The sequence below is a fragment of the Parasteatoda tepidariorum genome, chromosome 8, assembly GCF_043381705.1.
Source record: "Parasteatoda tepidariorum isolate YZ-2023 chromosome 8, CAS_Ptep_4.0, whole genome shotgun sequence".
Lineage (NCBI taxonomy): Eukaryota > Metazoa > Arthropoda > Arachnida > Araneae > Theridiidae > Parasteatoda > Parasteatoda tepidariorum.
The window spans coordinates 30,090,919-30,111,694 of record NC_092211.1 but is presented as its reverse complement, the minus strand read 5'-3'; the positions used below and the strand labels follow the sequence as shown (position 1 = coordinate 30,111,694).

The 20,776-nt window shown below is 27.9% G+C and overlaps 2 protein-coding genes across 3 annotated transcripts in view; one reads left to right on the top strand and one right to left on the bottom strand.

Moving 5' to 3' along the window:
• The first annotated feature begins 2,690 nt into the window (after positions 1–2,690).
• LOC107442773 (leucine-rich repeat-containing protein 15) lies at positions 2,691–11,157 on the top strand. Its single transcript, XM_016056412.3, has 2 exons — positions 2,691–4,277; positions 9,676–11,157. The coding sequence occupies exons 1-2, from the start codon at positions 2,975–2,977 to the stop codon at positions 9,786–9,788; spliced, it is 1,416 nt and encodes a 471-aa protein (XP_015911898.1). The 5' UTR covers positions 2,691–2,974; the 3' UTR covers positions 9,789–11,157.
• Positions 11,158–13,481: 2,324 nt separating this feature from the next.
• Positions 13,482–20,776, bottom strand: part of LOC107442777 (U3 small nucleolar ribonucleoprotein protein IMP3) — a 91,534-nt gene continuing 84,239 nt past the window's right edge. Inside the window, exons 3-6 of one of the 2 annotated variants that reach the window (XR_011637538.1) lie at positions 18,755–18,829; positions 18,581–18,660; positions 14,692–15,175; positions 13,482–14,643 (exon numbers count right to left, since the gene is read on the bottom strand). Coding sequence is in view for 1 of the 2 variants with exons in the window: in XM_016056418.4 (XP_015911904.1) it covers positions 13,537–13,560; positions 15,051–15,175; positions 18,581–18,660; positions 18,755–18,829 (304 nt within the window). In the remaining variant the exon portion in view is untranslated. The remainder of the gene's footprint in view (positions 14,644–14,691; positions 15,176–18,580; positions 18,661–18,754; positions 18,830–20,776) is intronic. The other variant, XM_016056418.4, reaches the window with a different exon arrangement.

Here is a 20,776-nt window from a genome sequence, read left to right as displayed (position 1 = left end):
CCCACATTTGCGTTACATGAAAAGGAAAACCATGAAAACCTCCCACGATTACTTTGTTGGCTAGGGGACTCTAACCCATTATCCGTCTACCACTGAGGATATTTCACGTCAGCACTGTGGTCGGTGCAAGCCGCATGCGGAATTAGTATCGACAGGGATTCGAACCTGGTTCGCCTCATTGGAAGGCGAAAGCTCTATCCCCTGAGCGATCGCGGCTCACGTTCTTATGTTTGTTATTTATTTAAAATTTTCGCATTGTTCTATGTTTTAAAACAAAAATTAAAGTTAATGACCTAAAACTGACCGACAGCTTCATTCTCATGTGTGTCGGATATGCGCGATTATTATGGAGTTCCACAAAATTTCCTTAACTTTTTTCAGGGCCCCCTTACCAAAAGGTTTAAAAAGCCTTGTTTTAGAGAAGGAAGAAAAAAAAACATATCATGGAATATTTCGAGCATTTTTTACGTTTGAAACATTAATGTTACAAATTATTAATAGCTGTATTTTTGGTTAAGCAAATTAGAGTCTTGTTTCATTAAAAAAAATTAAAATTAAATTAATTTTTACTTGAAATTTCGCATAATTCATAAACTGTTGTTGAAAAAAAATATTTCTAAAAAAACTGTTTTAATATTTCTTACTTCCTTTTAGAAATTGTTGGCTAATTTTCAATATTAAGCATTTTGCTTTCAATAAATTCGGAAATACTAAAGTGATTTTCGAGTTATAGGTTGTCATACAATAATTACGTTTAAAATCTGAAAGCCTTATACATACGTTTTATTCTTAATTGAAACAGGAACCTATGGTATAACAGTACCTGAGTGTTAAATATTTATTATGAGCAACCTAATATTGAATTAATTTTTGAATTGAATTTTAATTAGGGGTGCTAAATTTTCGATTCATAAATAGCATATTAATGTAGTATTAAGAATTATCAAAATGCGTCTGTTACATAAAAACGGCTAAAAAAAATTATATAATTATAAGTTGTAACTTTTAATGCATATGAGGCTTTTAGGAATATATTATGAATTAAAAGTAAATAATATTTCCGTAATGTGTAATTATAATATCTGAAATACTATTTAATGTAGTTTTATCTGTAGAGAATGGTATAAGAATGCATTTGTTGTAATAAAACAGTTTCCAAAAAAAAAAAAAGACCTGTTACAATTGGTAAGTTTTATGTTTTTGCGAAAATATTAAAAATTAAGTGTAAATAATATTTTAATACTGAATAATTATAATGCATGCAATGCGGTAAATACTAATTTAAAAACTTCTATTCACTAATGAAAAAGAATCATTTTTTAAACGAAGTCAACGCAAGATGATCAAATTTGAAATTATTTTACAAGCGGCAAAACATTTTTCTTTTTTTCATGAATTGTATCCGATGCAATTATTAAAAAAATTTTCCACCTTAAACAACGAATCACTGTAACAATCAAGTAATGCATGAGTTTTTTATTTTATGTAAAAACTGTTTAAAAATTTTTTTTACACAGATTTTATCTGAACCATGTATCTTGTATCTGAAGTTTTAAGTCAAATTATATGAATCTATCAATAAATATTATTTTATTATTACATAAAATATTTTAAGTGTTATTGTAAAGGCTTCAATTATAAATAAAGAGTAACAACGTTTTAAACAAAGCTGATGCAAAATAATCGAATTTGAAATCATTATGAAAGAGGCGAAAGATTTTTCTTCTTCATAAATTGCATCAGATACAATTATTAAAAATAAAAAAAAAATTCTCCCTAAACACCGAATAACTGTAACAATCAAGTAATGCATTTGAATTTTTTTCTTAAATGTAAAAACAGTTCAAAAAAATTATTTACACATGTTGCAACTTGTAATGTGTCCGAAGTTTTCTGGAAAATGTTATGGATCTATCAATAAATATTATTTTATTATTCTATGAAATATTATAAGCTTTATTGTATAGGCTTCAATTATAAGTAAAAAGTTATAATATCTTAAACGAAACTGACGCAAAATATTATTTTATGGAATATTATAAATTTTATTTTAAAGTCCTCAATTAATAAATAAATAGTTATAATAATTTAACCACAGCTGAAGTAAGATAATCAAATTTGTAATTATTTTGAAAGAGATGAAACCTTTTTCATTTTCATAAATTACATCAGATGCAATTATTAAAGCAATTTTTTCTCTCCCTAAACAACGTATAACTGTCACTGTTGAGGGCTTTTTTTTAAATGTAAAAACAGTTTAAAAAATTATTTACACAGGTACTTGTACTGTATCTGAAGTTTTCAGGAAAATGTTATGGATTAGCAATAAATATTATATTATATTTAAGAAGCATTAGAAAAACTATATTTTAAAGGTCTCTATTTATAAATTATAAGTAATATTAATTTAAATAAAGCTGATGTAAGAAAATCGAGCTTGAAATCATTTGAAAAGAGGCGAAACATTTTTTCATAAATTGCATCAGATGCATAAGAAATGTAATTTATTTTCGTTTTCCCCGGGCAATTCTCGTGATCGCATCTAAAAAGGAACTGCCACTCCATAAAAAACCACTTCATCTTCTTGAACGTCTTGGCAATTCAATTTTCTTCACATGCGTTCTATAAAAAAAGAACTTCCTCTCTCATTATTATAACCGCTTGTAACCCTCATAGGTCGAAAAAACAACCAATAGAAAACGCCCTGACAGCACGTGAACACCTCGTGAAGGCACGGGATTTAAAAACCCAAAACAATCAGCTCTACAATTCTATATCTCACTTTTCTTCTGAACTACTATCGCAGTTGAGCAATTAATCGGGGAAGCGATTTCATATTTATGGCCATCTTCAACTTGCTACGATTTGCAAATAAATATACCACATATAGAAGGCCCAAGGACCCAGCTGACCAGATACGCGAAGAAAATTCTATAGACGATATATTTTAACCTTTTTTCTTGGATATTAGTTAATGTACTTGAGATTTTTATTGATGAAAATGAAATTTGCGATTTCATTGCTCGTTATTACCCTTCTGGTACCAGTGGAAATCTACGGAAGCTTCGATTTTGAATGTCCGCCAGCGGATCTAATTTATCCGTGCACGTGCACTGCTTTTCCGAAGAGCGAAGTTGTATGCAATGATGTTAAAAGTTTGGATACAGTTCGTAATGCTCTGGTGCACCGTTTCAAGACCCCCTTGCCATGTTTACGGGTTAGCAACGTGCATGAATACCAACTACCTCATCATGCTTTTAACAACATCACGACCAAGAAATTGTATTTGAAAGGAAGCAGTTTCAGGAATATCGATGATAATGCGTTCGACGGACAGAACTCACTTGGGCTGTTGGTTTTATCTGACGATCGTCTGACAGAGTTCCCATCTGCAGCTATAAAACACTTATCAGGATTGCGCACCTTGAGTGTAGCTGAAAACTTCATCATGAAAATTTATGAAGATTCGGTAAGATATTTACATAATTTGAAATATTTATATCTCCCGAACAATCGACTCTCGTCGATAGAACAAAATTCCTTTCCCAGATCTTTAGTCGGTTTAGTTCTTTCCAAAAATCTCTTGACGTCATTGAATGGAAGTGTGGAAAATTTACCGAATCTGGATGTACTCTTATTATCGAACAATAGACTGGTAGATGTAAATAAACAGTTTGATGGACTTTATCAGCTGACGCACTTAAATCTGGACATGAATAACATTCACGATATATCGGACAATTTCAATGATTTAAAATCCCTTCGATATCTCAACTTGGCTTACAATAACCTAGAAAAAATTGAGGATGGCTTATATCCCCTGACAAAGCTTCGTAAATTAAATGTATCTTACAATTACATCACAGAAATAAATGAAGATCTTTTCAAGGAACTCAACAGCATCGAAATTCTAGATCTTTCTGGAAATTTCATTGAGAATGTGTGCCAAGCCATAGCCCCTTTGAAAAACCTCGAAGAACTCTATTTGTCTAATACCAATCTTAAGAATTTGGACTATGATTGTTTCCAGGGTATGAAAAATCTTCGCGTTTTAGATCTCTCGCATAACGAACTGACTAACATCGATGCAGTCACTGGACATTCTTTCCCGAATTTAAGACAGCTGTACCTGCAAAACAACAAGTTGCAGAATTTCCGCCATGGTCTGAAAAACATCAAATATCTTGAAGTACTGAACATTGAAAACAACGAATTCAGCAATATCAAGAAACATCGATTTATGCACAATGTGAAGTTGGGAATGGTTAGAATCGGAGGTGAGCAATTTTTCATTAATATCTTCTATCCATAATTTTTAAATCGTCAAAAATTTATTTTAATTATCTTTTTTTGTTCCGCAATCTATCTACTCATTGCTTCAAAAGCGTTCTTTTAAAAATTATCAAAATAAAATATTTTTAATCTTTCTCATACTAATTTTATTAAAAAAAAAAAACTAATTGGAAATGTTTCTAGCATGAATACAAGCCAAATATTTATGAACTTAAAAACAATATGTATATACATAATTTTTTTACAAAAAAAAAGACGTAAAAAATTACGTATTACTGATCAGTTACATTTTTCCATCATATGAATGAACTATTTTAATTATATTACATTGCTTAGAATAAAATGGGACTTCAATGAAACTACGTAAAAGACGTATAAATGAGAAACGTAAAAACAGTGTTTTACTGTATTGAAAACTTTTTATGTGAATTTTTATTTTATTTGCTTATATTTATTCTAGCAGTTGAAAGATTGATTAACAGATAAAATAGTTTTAAATAGTTTAAAAGTTAGTACATTACTATAAAAGTCCTGCACACTTAATAAAAATTAAATATTGGTTATCTGAATGTATTTCATCCGAATTATTAACCTAAGTCGATTCCGAAGTGAAATTTTAATCAAATAGGACAATAGTTTATTTATAATTATTTTTCGACCGAAATCACGAATGAATTGAAAATAAAAATAATTTTAAAATCTTTGGCTTTTATAATTAAAGAATTAAAATTTTGAAGGGGGATTAACACTTTTATCGCGGTAATGGCACGTCTTCATCCTTCTCTCTGGGATAAGATTTTCTGCTAAAATTGAAAGACGAAAAAATATGGACTGAAATGCGCTAAAATGTCAATAAATAAGTCGCTGTACTGTACACACTGCAATAATATTGAAAAAACTTTATGCAGGGTACAAGTGATCTCGTCCATAGCACACAGCGAATATTCCTCGAAAACGAGTTAAGTCGTCCGTAGCGATGAAAGAGTTAAAGAACAAGTTGGTAGAAAACGATTAAATTCATCCTAGGAATAATAGACATGGTCAATTCAGAAATCTGAATAGATTAAATATATGAATTAAATGCAAAAACGGTATTACAAAGTACCAGGGCTGGTATGATTTAAATTACCTAGATTTTTTCCCTGAAATCTCTGATTTTTATATTTTTTAATATATTTATACACATACTCCTAAAGAGTATATTTATAATTTATTACTTCTTATGTTTTTAAAAGTTGGATTTTATTGGTATTGAAAGGTTTGCTTTGAAAAATAATGAAAGTAAAATGTATGTAAATTGTTATTTAATTTTCAAAATAAACAAATTAAGAAAAAACTACCAAGTTTGGATAAAAATTACATGAAGCATCTAAACATTATAATTTTTCTTCAACTGTACGTAAAATAATTCAATTTTATAAAAAATATTTTAAGTGTATATGAACAATAAATAAATACTTATTATGCAAAAGATAATTTAGAATAATTGTATTGTATTTATATATACACATATATATATATTACGCTTCCTGATCTAAATCTTTCATTCTTTATATATCTAATGACAAATTGTGTCTTTGTCTTTATAAATTCATAACGATGTTTAGTGCTGAACTTGAAAAAAAAAACTTTGATTTTAATATTTTAGCGATTAATACGTAACAATTATGTACAAAATAATTTAAAACGTTTTAGATAAAAAGAGTTTCAGTTGCATTGTTATTAAGTGATATTGAGTATTGTTAATAAATTTTATCTGAATTTTGATTAGGAAATATAAATAATAAAAAATACTTTTTTTTAAAAAGAAAATCATAATATTTGCTAACCCTGCCAAATACATGTGTTATACTCACGCATATAACATGTGTTATAAAAATAGTTATATCTCTAATGTATTGTATAAGCCATATTCGTTTCCTAGTGAAGAAACAATTTACACGAATTACAAGTATCGAATACATTACGAATTACCTAAACGAATTACGAGTATATTCTAGTTCAGAACTTTAATCTTTAAAATGAAAAACTTATTCTTAAAATGAATTTAATTATCTTTATAATGAAAATTCTAACTACAAAATCAATAAAATCATCAAGCATTTTGTGAAACTAAGCTAATTATTTGTTACCTCACAATAACTGTTTTTTTATGCACATTTTTAAGATAAAATAAAAGTAATAAAATTCAGTGCCGGAAAAAGGGGCGTGGGTCACTTAGAGCTTTGCAAATACTAAATTATCCATAATTGACCATGCTTTTATTAATAAAAAATTGGAAAATGGGAAGAAGAAAAAATTTCACTAAACAGCAAATGAGTTTTCTCTAAATCAGAAATTTTTTTTATAGCATTCCCAAATACAGGACCCGGGTTAAAGAATCCGGATTAAGGCGAATTTTAGATCCTCAAAAGTCAAAACTATGCGTAGTCTTTTCACTGATTCAGAGTAGGTCGACAAACCTGTCTAATTCTCGTGCTAGGTTACGACAAAGTCAGAAAACACAAAACATTTAGCGAATACAAAAAAAATTTACTTCAAAATAAATTATTTTCATTATTATAATTTAATAACCATGAATTACTTTTTTTTGCTAAGTAGTTCCTGAATGCTAATCAAAAACTTTAATTGCATGAAATTTTTATAAAATAATTTAAGAAAAGAATTAAAAAAACAAAAGGAATGAAACATTTGTAGAATAAATGAGCAAATAGGAATAAATTGTTGTAAAATAAATTTAAAATTCAAAGAAAAATATAAAATACTCAAATAAAGACGGAGAAAAAAAAGTAGCTTTCCTGTCACACTGACCTTGAATCGAAGTTTCACTTTCATTATTTATCACATAATCATCCTGATAATTGAATAAATATAAGTTCCTCATTTATCATTTCCTCTTATCAATTACATTAGAAACGAACTAGATAAGAAAGGAAACGAGTTAATCCCAGATTTTAAATTAAACTATAAAAATTCATTATTTTATTTAAAGTTATTAATTATATTTTATTATCGAAACTTTAACAAAGTCATTAATAGCCACATTATTAAGATCATAGACATTTATTAATTTTTTAAAGATGCATAATTTCATTTGAAATAGATTTTTTTTACACGTTACTTCAGTAATTAATTAAATTCAAAGATCTTTAAAAATACAATATTTAGTTAAATTTGTCTAAAATTATTATTATGTTTTAATATAAAAACTGTAACAATGAACTTAAAAAAATAACAATTATTAAATTCGTAGTCATTTGTTACATTTTTACAAATCCATCATTTCATTAAAAATTGTTAAATACTTTTTATGAAAACTAGATTAATAGACTAAATGCATTTTAATGAAATTTATAGATTTTAATCACATTTTTACAAATTCACAATTTTATTTAAATTATGGAACAAATTTTGATGCCAGATCCTTAAAAATGAAATTAATACTTGCATTGTAATAGATTTCAAATATTAAATTCGAACTATGATATAGATTTTTTTAAAATAAAAAATAAGGATGATTTCATTTACTTATTAACATATTTTTAGAATTACTTATTAATCTCTATAATAAAATTAAACCCCTACTTCAAAATTTTTACCATCTTTTTTCGGACGCAACTAATTTCCAGAATAGACTTATTAGTATAATTCGAGGGTGGAAAAAATGTTTCACTTTTAAAGAGTTTAATCTTATACGAATACAATAAGTATGAATGTAACTTTTTTCAAACAAATTAATAGTTACAGTTTAGCTTGTATTTAATTTCTGTGGGAAAAGCCTTTTTTTTTTCCAGTTACTTGGAAAATTAAAATAAATGAATGATCATTACATAGCGAAAAACATTTTAATCACTTTATTGTGAAAAATGTACAAAAATACTAGTAAATGTCTTCGTATTTTTCTCTTTTTAAAATTTTAATTGATAATTGCCATTGAAAAGCCCACCAAATTCTGAGTTGACGAATATCAATGACCATCGCCATAGGTTTCTAATTTTGCACCCAACCCAGAAGACGAGGGAACTCCTGGGTGAAGCATTAAAACAAACTAGACGGTGACAAGGGGGCCCAAACCTATGATCCGTCAACCACTGAGGATATTTTACATCAGCATTGTGATCGGTGAGGGAGCAGAGTTCGTATCAACCTGCTACCTCTGGTATTCGAACCTCCATCCCCTGAGCCACCGCGGCACTCTTACTTCTCATTAAGAGATTTTTTCATTCTTTTTTTTTTATCTTCAGAACTCCTTTGAGTTATTTGTCAAAATGTAGTTTTAGGCCCTTAACTTAAGAATATGCTTATTTATTTATTTTATGTCAGCCTAATGTACCATTCTTCGAAATTAATTTATGCATTTTAGGAATAGGTGAAAAATTTTATATTCACCTTAAGAACTTTCAGGTTAAATAAGGATAATTTGTGTTGATATCGCACGGACCATTGTATTTTGACATTGAACATAGTATCCTTTTAATCGAAGTTAAGAATCTAACGGCCCACCGAATCCGCAATAACTTAATTTAATGAAGCTACCGTATATTGCTGCAAGGAGGTTTATTTATTATTTTTTTTAACCGTCGTTGAACAGTTGACCCAATTTTTGGGTTTACGACTACTAATATTCAACTACGTAGCCATGTAATTTTAAACCCAATCCAGAAGACAAGGGAACTCAACAAGGACCAAGTAAAATTTGCCTTCGTGGAGGACTTTTTTGATGGAACTAGCCCGCATTTGCGTTGCATGGAGAGGAAGATCACGAGAACCTCCCACGGTTAGCCTGACGGCAAGGGGACTCTAACCCAAGATCCGTCTACCATTGAGAATATTTTTCGTCAGCACTGTGGTCAGTGCAAGCCGGATGCGGAATACGTATTAACCAGCCATCACTGGGATTCGAACCCGGTTCACCTCATTGGAAGGGAAACACTTTATCCTCGGACTATCGCGGCTGGAGGAGGTTTATTAAAAATACGTAACTAGTTAAATATATTTATCATTTGCTTTTTCAAAATACTTAGAAAATTTAATGAAGTCTACAATGATAATGTAGTCTACAAAAATACTTCTTTTATAGTTTTTAAATCAGCAACGCCATCTAATCTCCAACTTTGTAAACTAATTTTGAAAGAATAAATTTCTAGTCTCCTGAACAGAACTTCATTTTGGTTGATTATTCAAACTATCGATGATTTTTAACATACACTTTATATTGTTAATTTAAAATAACATATTATTCACAGTTTGTTTTGTTTTTCACTTTATATTGTTAATTTAAAATAACGTAATATTCACAGTTTGTTTTGTTTTTCACTTTACATTGTTAATTTAAAATTATGTATTTATTCACAGTTTGTTTTATTTTTGAATTTCTCGCAGGTAATCCGTGGGATTGTACAGACCAGTTTCTTGACGTACTGAAAGATCTTGAGACACGGAATACGAAAATAGTTGGTGCACCCGACTGCTATCTCACTGAGAATTTAATCTGACCTTTGAATTTCACCTAAAAATCACTGTTAAATACATTACAATCCTGTGACTTTCATAACTTGTGGGCAAATAGTTTGATGTACACAAAGTGCAAAGGATAAAAAAAAAAAAAAAAATATTCTACTTAGTACTTTGGAGCCTCATTTCATTGACCAAATCTCGCCAAGTATTTTTGTTTGTTTTGAAAATGAATGGGATGTTATCACGTTAAAATCTATCTTATCTTAAACCAGAAGAAAGATAAGATATTTAATAGTAAAACATCTTTGTTTACTTGAACATGTTATCATAATTAAGTAACACTGTTCTTTAATTGGGAAGAGTTTCGAATGTTGGCGAGTCATTTCTTATCATTAAAAATCATATTTTTTGAGGATTAATTCTCAAAAATACAAAAAAAAAAAAAACATTATTATTTTTAAATCGGCAATATTTAAACCTTAAAAAAATATTTAAACAATTATTTTACCTTTTTTTATTAATTTTGGCAACAAGGAAGGCATTTTGGCGCAAATGCCTTTTATTTCCCTTCGACTAAACGCACCTTTCTAAACGAAAACCTTTTTTTCGTAATAAATTTATTGTCACTTTAATAATTCGGAAAACAATTGAATGGCAGTGATTTTCGTAATTGATGGTGTCATAATACGAATAAATTTAAATCGTGTTCGATATAAAAATATAAAACACATTTTATTTTTAACTTCTACTTCTGTTACAATTTCTTTAACTGTAAGGGAAGAAAAAGGCATACATATACTTCCTATAAATTTGCATTAGGATGCGCAGAGGTAATGCGCGCAAGCTAATGCGAAAGTATGGGAATCTGCTTCTCATTTGTCTCTAACTTACAGCTTGCCTTCTCCGTGTATGGCCTGCGTAATGCTGGCTGCAGCTCTATTCAAATTTAGTGAATTACTAAAGTGCAGTGTGTCGAAATAAGTAAATTTGCATATTATTAAGCCAGAAAGCTACTTTTTTTTTCGAAATCATTTTAGCCTATTTATTAAAATATGTTGCAGTATTTCTTATAATAAAACTAAATTGAATTGAATTTTTGAGGAAAATTCAAATCAAGATATGAAAGCTGAAGAAAAGAAAGGTCTACAAGAAATAATATATTTTGTGTTGTTATAATTAAAAATAATTTTTATTATTCGAAAAAAAAAGTAATTCATTGTCAAAAATGACTTCTTAATGCATCTTATAACTTTTACATCAACATTTCTCATTCATTTTTATCGTTTCAAAATGTTGTCAACTTTTATCAGTGTGAAGTATAGCGGTAGTGTTGCTGTTTTCTTGTTTTTTACAATGGTTGGTTATTAAAACATAGAAATTTATAATTAAAATATTATTAAAAACTGCTGTAACGAGTATTCATTTCAATATTTTTTTATTACAATACGCTATGAAAATTTCTCGATGTTTGGTGATAAATTAATAATCATGTTGAAAAAGTATTACATTGTAAAATAGTTTGATAACACTTATAAAACAAAGAAATAGATTGTATCATAAATATTAGAAAATATATAAATACAGAACATTATATAAAAATAAAGTTAATTTTATCATTATTATCAATATTTAACTACTCAGTATTATTATCATGCATACATATATCAGCATTACTATCAAGATTAACTAATACTTAACTATATCCAGAATACACAATGCAACTTTTGGTCTGTTGTTGTCGTTATGAACTTTTCACTAGATGAACGGTAAAAAGTAAAAATTTCATGTGCATAAATTTTTTTAAAAATATTATGCAGAAGTTTGGCTAATAAAGATTAGTTAAAAATGTTTTAAAATTCAGTAAAATGTAACCACATTAAAGTAAGGTTTTTCTAATTTCCTTTGAATTTGGTATTTCATGAATGTAGCAGAGCAGCAAGTATTGCACCAAGAACTTATACTTTTTAACCAACTTAGGTGACAAAAGGGGCATCAAATATATACAGGGTTATTCATAATTCCCTCCGGGGTTTCGAAGCGTTATAGTAAAAAAACAAAGACGAATATGGCAAAAAAGAACATATCACATTATTCCGAAAGTATTCAAGTTTTAATTTAAGCAGTTGCCGTTAGATGGCAGTAGCATGTACCACTGAAGCCAGTTGTAGTAAACATAAGGTAACAGAGAGGGAATTATGAATAACCCTGTATATTTAAACCAATATTCTTGAAAAAAATAGCATCGGTCTAATCAAAATTTAGATCGATTTTCAAGACTTTGAAAGCTCTTTGTCATTTTAAAATGCACAGATTTTTTTTTTTTCGTAGTTTAAATACAGTTTGCACTTTTAAATAACAGAAGTAAAAAAAATTACTGCGTATAAAAAATTACTATTAAATGAAAATTGACCAAAAAGAAATGGAGGAACAGTATTGGCAAGACCACGATTTTATCAGACAATGTTTTACTGCACGATTGAAGTAGGAGGAATGGTCACCAAGGTTGCTTTGAACGCTGTCAGCAACGCTTCTCAAGTGGGGATAAGATATTAGCAGCGCAGTTTACTGGGTTTTAGAAAACCATTAGCTCAATAACAATTATTTTCTGTAACACATAACTTCGCATTATTAACGGCATACAGTGCAGATAGAAGATAATAAAAAAGGAGCAAGCTAATTTAGCTAACGGTAAAACCACTAGAAAAATACAATTAGTAAAAGAAAAAAAATTATTAAAGATTTGAGTTTATACAATACTCTGATAGCCAATTGGTATGACTTTTTTAATATGCATAGTTTTGAGTTATCCATAATGTTATTATTCTTTGGACTTAATTTATTAATTAATAAATTTATTTAGTAATTTATTGCACACTTTGAAATTAACTCATGTTGGTCTCTGGATTTTAAATCCCATTTAATAAAATAAAGAAATAACTGTGAACCATTATTAAAATTTTCTATTCTATTTTTAATTAGATTATTAAGCTGGAATATTAAGGCAAACTTATAAGAGAATTTTAATAAAATTTTGCTTTAAAAAATGGTATAAATTTTAATTAATCTCGAACTAAGGTAAAATAGAATTTTTCCGTCAAAAAGATAATTATTCACTGGTTTTAAAAATAAAGTTACATAAATAGTTAAGTCTATCACTGATACTGTGATACCGCATATCTATAAAATTGAAATGATTTTTTGTTTTTTTAAATTCTAGAATTAGGAATCAGTGTGAAATTTATCATTTGCAGATTTAGGAGCTACAGTAAAAAAAAATATATATATATATAAATTTTAACAAGGTATCTGAGTCAAGCGTGAACTCTTGATTATTACCCCCTCCCTCAAGTCCTAAGCCAGATTCAGAACTTCTGCCGCCATCTATCGACAGATTAGAAAACTTCATCTAAATAAATAAATAAATTGCTGACCCTGTTGTTATTAAGTATGAGTGGATGTAAAATACGGTTCGAAATATTTTTAAATGCATACACAAGACATTAATTGTAAAGTCATGCCAATTCTATAAGTCGAAGTATTAACCTATTTTTTTTTATTGTTCAACTAATTATTTTATTCTTTTTTATTACCGCCTATTAAATGATTTAAAATTACTGCGTTTCAACTCTAAATGTTGAAAACGGCCCAACTACTGCTATTGTTTATATAAAATAAAAAGAAATTATAAACTGTTTATTATAGTCTTGTGCAAATTAAATAAAAACAAAATCCTTGTTTTAACAAATTTTATTTACATGATGTATATACACTAATTTGTGAAGGTCCTTACATAAGGTCAAAATCATCCAGCTAAAAATAGAAGAAAAAAAATACATATTAGAAAAACATATGTAACTATTACATGTTTTGAAGTCACATTTTCAAATGTTTCAAGAGAGCATTTTTTAGGATTGTTTTTAGTGAAAAACAACACTTGGCAAAAATGTTTAGGTGTATTATGATGTTATCCTGTGGAAATTCAGGAAACTTACTTATCTACTTGATATATTAAGTTACAGTTTGATGTTTAAAAAAAAATTTCTATTGAAAAAAAATGTGGCTTAACATTAACGCTTCAATTATATTAGTTATAATTATAGGAATGATTCAAAAGCCACAGAAGACTTAAATCAAATTTTACACTTAAATTAAAGAGGTAAATATTTAATATTTGTTAAAAATACACCTAATAATATGTGTTAAAAATTTAAACTGCGTCAAAAAATTACTTGGTTTACATGACGGCATAATTTCCTCTTTAAAGACTTAACGAGCTTCTAGTACGTAAACTCAAAATGAGAGTTCGTTTAATACTTTAAGTTTTACTGAATTAATTCAAATCTTTAGCAGCATGTAAATGTATAATCATGTAGTTTTTGTTACACTAAAGACATTTTTTTTTTTGAAAAAAGAAAGAGAGAAAGTAAGTGAACGAAAACTATTTTGAAAATCGGAGTTCATCAAACAGTAATAAAAATCGATAAACATAATCCATACAATCATGTGAGCAACGGAAGCTAAGTATTAACAATAAAATAAAAAACTTACCTCTAATGTACAGGGGGGCAAAATAAATAACGGACCACCCTAAATAACTTTTGAACTAATGATTGGATCTTCACGTTCTAGGGCTTTTATCTTATTGATTCAAGGGGGTGACCTCACATATGCTTAAGTAATTAGAGTAGACGATAGTTTAAGTTACGAAATTAGGTCACAATAACGTATTTTCTCTGAAAAAATATACCTTTTTCCCCCGACGAACTCAGATTTCTGACCCCCGAAATATAGGGGGGAGCCACTATCTGTAAAATATGTTCCGAATTGTTTGGTCAGGAGAGCGATCCAAAGTTTGGACCCCTTAACGTTAATTTTATTTTATTGCGTTTTTCGCTATATGTAAAGAACTTTCTAAGAGAATTAAAAAATTTTTTTGCATACTATTATAAAACTAGCTTATCCTAAGATAATTCCATGCAAAATATAACAAACATGCAATATATTAAAAAATAACTTAATTATTAAATTACGAATTCGTTTATTCACTTAATTAATATTTGTGAACTAATTATTTCCGTTATTAAAACTAATCCCCTTAGTCCACTTCCAGATTAAGGTCGATGTTTTCCACATATTTATATATAATACTTTTTAAACTAAATGAACATAATAATAATACACTAAACTATTTGACAGTAATAACTTTTAAAGAGCTATTTTCTAACTAAGAATAAATAAAACAAAAAAAATATATAATTTTTTAAATTGAAAAAACACAACAAATAAAATTAATTATTTACCTCTTCATTGTATCTGGCTATGTGTTTCTTAATAGCTGATCTATCAACCCATGTAATGAAATCTTCCATATTCCTAGTAACTAAGAAAGAAGGATCCATCACAACATTTGGACCTATACGAACATCTGGGTAAAAATGTTAAGAAAAAATTACAACACTTCTTAGTCAGGTCTTAGGTTCGTAATTTTAATATTGAATTTATTAAAAAATAATTTAATCGTCACTCGAATATATCGAAAGATATATACTATTAAAAACATTATATCTTAACTTTTTTAAAAATAAAATACAGGGTATCTGCTACAATTTCGATTTTGAAATTCATGGCTTTCCATGACTAATTCCAAGAATTTTTCATGACTTAACGAAGTTACTATTTTCTCTGACAAGAACACAACAATAAATTAAACAAAGCATTATAATAACATTAATTGAAATGATAGGTATAACCGAAACTGTTATACGCTGCATCTTCATATTTATAGATTTTAAATTTAAAAAACAGAGTAAAGAAAGAGTTGAAGCAACAAAATAGCAGGAAAAAAATACAAAAGCAAAAATTTTTTTTTCTTCTCCTTTTCTGCAGAATTATATTCTAATGATAATTTTCTAGTTCATCGGAAAGGAAAAAAATACACCTGATTTTTTTTGTTACCATTACAGAATTTAAAAAAAAAATCGCCAATGACTAGCTTGCTTCAGCTAGAAATTTAAATTGATAAAATAAAAATAAAAAAATAATAAAAAAAAATTCTAAAATCACAGAAGTTTAATTCGCTCTAGAAATTATGTTTTTTCTTTCATTTTTTGAAAGAACACCATAATTTTTAAAGAACATGATAAAAACATTTTATACATTAATAAAATATGACTATGAGTGAGGATTTTGTTACAATTCATATACTCGGAACACCATGAAAATTGGGGAGGGGGGGGGGNATGAAAATTGGGGGGGGGGGGGGGTAAATTCCATTACAAAAATTAGATTTTTCGGCGACCAAAAATCATGACTTTCCAGGTGCGCAGATACCCTAAAACGAGGATTCAGTTACATCAAATGTAAGAATAAACAAATAGTTTTGATTTAAAAAGAAAAAAAAAAAGAAAGAAAAAAGAAAACAGATAATTCCAAGGTGTAATAGATATTCAAGAAAATATTACAAAGTTTTAAAAAAGAAATTTATCCTTACTCCCTAGTTGGATCAGGACCTCTAAAATAAAAATTAATAATCTTTAATCTTAGAGATTAGAGTACATAGTAAAATTTTATTAAATACTATAAACAACTGCTTATAAGAGATTCGGTTATTTAAATCAGCTTATTAATTCAATATTTTTTTAAAATCATTAAATTAAATCAAAAACCTTTTTTATTGATTTAATTAAAATAATTTTTATTATCATTATCAATCCTTTGCGTGATACATTAAGACTTGCGAAGAGATATTTCTTAAAATCTTGTGATGTTTTGGATTTTTCAAAACGGAAATAAAAATCACTGAATGCAGTTTTTTCACCCTATGTTTTTATTGTTAAAAAAATAGTTATAGGATTTTTTTTCCAAAAATAATGAAGATAAAAATAAGAAAGTAACTCAAATGCTAGGAATTACAATCTTTCATTTCCAAATCTAATTTTTAAAACCATATTTTATTTTAATAATTTCAAATGTATCTCTAGATTTTTACATCAAGACAATATTAAAAGGAAGTTATTCTAATATGGCAAGAAAAACAACTGTGAAAAGATTAATTTCAATTGCTTCTTCCTTAGATTATTATTTTTAATGAAATTGGTAAATTATGATAAAAAGATTTTTTTTTTATCTAACTGCAGTTAAAGTTAATACCTTCTTATATAAAACAGCACAACTTTTTTGTAGTAATCAGAGACTAATATAGGGGATGCCTTTATATCTATGGTAGTAACTGACATAAAAAAATATTTTTGAAATTAAATTTGTGTTTTGTTTGCTTTAATCCGCTTTTCAATTGATAATGATATTCGCTTTTATTTTCATCGTACTTGTAACCTGCAATTGCATTACTATAAAACATTTATTATACATGGCTGTAAAACATATTTGAAATTAGTTTTGGTCGAAAAGTTTCAGGATTTTTCGACCAAAATACTATTTAAAAAAAAATCTACTAATATTATCACGTGTAAAAAAGAAAACATTTTTAATATAAATTTCGATCGGAAAATGAATTTTCTTCAGTTATTTTCACATAACCGAGATTTCGTTGGGAAACATTTGTGTAGCTAGCACAATTATTTATTACACCTAGTTTGGGTGTGGGAATTTCTAATTTGAAATTAGTTTTGGTCGAAAAGTTTCAGGTTTTTTCCAAAGTGATATTTTGAGCTTAATTTATTTCTTTGTCAGAATGTACAAGTTTATAAAGAACGTATAAATTTATACACACAAATATGTCTGCTTCTTTGAAAATAACACTTGAGACAAAAAATATGTGATCTTCATAAACTGAAACGTATTATCTAAAACAGGGCTTTCCAACTTACATGAGGCCGGGGGGCCACAATTAAAAAATACAAATCAAATGGCGGGCCGCAACTTTATCAAAATTTTATGTAGGACTCTTTTATGTTTGAAGGAACATTAAATATTACTGTCAGATTTTTACCAAGTTGCACAAAACAAAAGTATTGAATTACAAATTAAAATAAGAAGTAGATTTTTAAAAATATTTAATTGCATATTAAAAAATTCGGGCTACAATAACTCTTATGTGCACCCATGTATTAAACAATTAATGTGCAACAGATATCTAACTGTTAAGATATAAAACTTTAAAAAGGTTGGTATTAAAACTTACATAGTAGCACACAAAACATTCAATGACAAAATTGAGGTTTGTTAGCTGCAGCCACCAGAGAATAGATATTTAGATTTCAAATTTACAAATGTGTGTGTAAATATTTTCGTCCAAAATCAGTGGTTTCAAAAACTTAAATCTGAGAATTTCTTCGAGAAAATTTCTGATACACACATGCTAAATTATATTCACAAAAAAAAAAAAAAAAAAAAAAAAAAAAAAAAAAAAAAAATAAAAAAGAGCAACATACACGATTATTATTTTTGTATTTGAATAAATATTTTCTTGGGTGCAAAACCTGAGAAACCTTTTTTTGCACCGTTGGTATGTTAAATTTCACAGAAACGAAGAAATTAGGTTTTAAACAAAAGAAAAGTATTTTAAACCCATATAGATTTTTTACGAAAATTGTCCGAAAAAAAAAAAACGAACACTAATATATTTTGTTCACGGGCTATAAAAAAAGGATAAGCGGGCCGCATGCGGCCCGCCAGTTGGTAACCACTGATCTAAAAACTGTAGCTTGTAGTGAGAAACCGAATGCTGATTTGAAAGCAGTGATATAATTAGCTCACGTCTCATACAAATGAAAAAGAAAAGGTAAGCAATATCCAAAATTTTTGAATACAGACAAGAAACAATATTAAGTTTCTGAATGTGATTACGAATATATATCTTTTTTAAGGATACGGCCTTGCTCAATGAATTTATGAGATATCTTCAATGATGGGGCCATCTTGCTTCTAACCATAAGGACAGGTAATCTTCTTCTATTAAAATAAATGAATGGAAAAAAAATTAAAATTTATAAAGCAAACAAAGTTTAGGATAGATACTTAAATAAAGTAAGGAAATCCAAACTACCTGCAAAATGATGAAGCTGTGACTTTATCACACAATTCCAAGCCTTCATTTTTTCCAATCAAACCCATAGAATATCTGTTTAGAAAAGATAACAAAATAAGAATTTGTTAAATATTTTGCATTTTTTTTTAAAACAAAATTCTAAATTGTAATATTTAGCTAAATCTCAACTAGATGGCAGCAGCAGACATAAAAGAAAAGCCTCCAAGAAATTTATCGCTTGTTTCGTCAATAAAGTTGATTTGCTTCATGGTTTGTTTACTTTGAGACGAAATAATCATCATTGAAAAAGACTTCAATTATTTCGTTATTTTAGCAAACCTGCACCGAACTTGATTTTCACATTAAAAAATAAATAAAACATTGCTATAATAGTAATATTAAATCGACAACGTTAATTATAATTAGATCAGTTACGAAAAAGGTTTTTAAATTTTATTTTAATATTCTAATTTTAACTCTTTATTTAATGGATGTTAATAAGTTCATGTTAATAAATATTTTAACAAGTGGGAATTATTATTTCAAATAAGTTATTAAAAACAATAATTACCACATGATAGAATATTTATTAACATGAACCCATAAGCTAGCATGAATTAAAGAGTCGAAAGTAGTGACAAAATAAAATTTTGAGACCTTTTTTGCAACTGAATATTAAAAAAAAAAATTCAAGTGCAAACAGTTTAATAAATTTAATTCCATAGGAAGATTACCAAAAATTTCTTATGCTACATGTAAAAAAATCTCATACTCAAAATCAATAAAAGAAGAAAATCTAGATAAGCACAAAAAATAAATTGCATTTTGTATTTAAAGGAGATATTTTATATTAATAATTTAAAAATTATTTTTATTAAACATCACTTTTTATGAAAGAGATTATAATTAAAGCTAAAATACTTTTCGAAAATCAAGATAAATAAATTACAGAGCTTTTTTTTTTTATCATCACATCACAATCATATAAAAAAGTGTAAAACTAAATTGAAAATCGAGTCCGCATTTTAAAAATATGTCTTGGGCAAGAGCTTAATATAATAAAGTTTCTAAGTGCCCTATCCATATTCAATCAAAATGCGTCCCATCATATGCAGTAAATACTATAATATACAAGGTATTATTATTTTAAATTTGAAAACATTATTCTTAACTCAAAGAATCTCGTCTCTGCCTTATTTAATAAAAGGAATTCCCAGTACAATATGACGTGATACGTTGAGAAAAATGTAAGAAAGCATCAAAAATATATTCCTTGTCATATGACTCAGTTCATTCTATAGTTCAACAAAGAAGTAAAATAGTAAAAACATCAAAACTAATTAAAATTTGAAAAAAAAAATCATAAATCTTAATAAAAGAAAACACGTCATTGCACAAATTGGTAAAAAGAAACTAATCGTCGCCACTTCTTTACGAGCGAAATGAAAATGATTTTCAATGTTGCTATTTACAAAATTCGCAGGCGAAGAAACATGAGTTCAGTAGAATCGTTTTCCATTTTTCTTCCCAATTTAGCTGCCATCTTGATTGTCCCAAAACTTATTACATCATCAAGGCCAATTATGTGCTCGAAACGAAAAATGTCAAGGCGGCAGTCGCAGTTAAATCATCTTCTTCAGACTTCCACGAACGACAGTTACGAAAATGTATAATTCATAAACGCGGAAAATGAAAATTAAATGGGCGACAACTTAGGAACTCGATAATGATACAAAATATAGATTGGCCGCGTTCATCAGGGACGTAAAAAAAATAATAAAGTATCTATGGAGAAAAAAAGTCAGTACCTGAGATTCGGATTAAAACAGAATTTATGGGTTTAATTTGGGATTAATATATACAGGACGACAAATAAATCGAACTAGACCACCAAAGGGGCCGCTCTAAAATTTCGTTCCTCGAACAAGTAATAAAATAATAAAAAATGAGGAGGGGGGTCCTCAGGAATTTCACGTAAAATGACATTTTCTAAGTCAAGCTTGAGCCCCCCCCCCCCTCGAGAATAGAAAAAAAAAAGGC

Bases quoted from the DNA above. Each gene is read 5' to 3' on its own strand.
- LOC107442773 (XM_016056412.3), top strand. From the start codon at position 2,975: ATGTACTTGAGATTTTTATTGATGAAAATGAAATTTGCGATTTCATTG. The intron at 4,278-9,675 runs GTGAGCAATTTT...AATTTCTCGCAG, and splicing joins GGGAATGGTTAGAATCGGAG to GTAATCCGTGGGATTGTACA.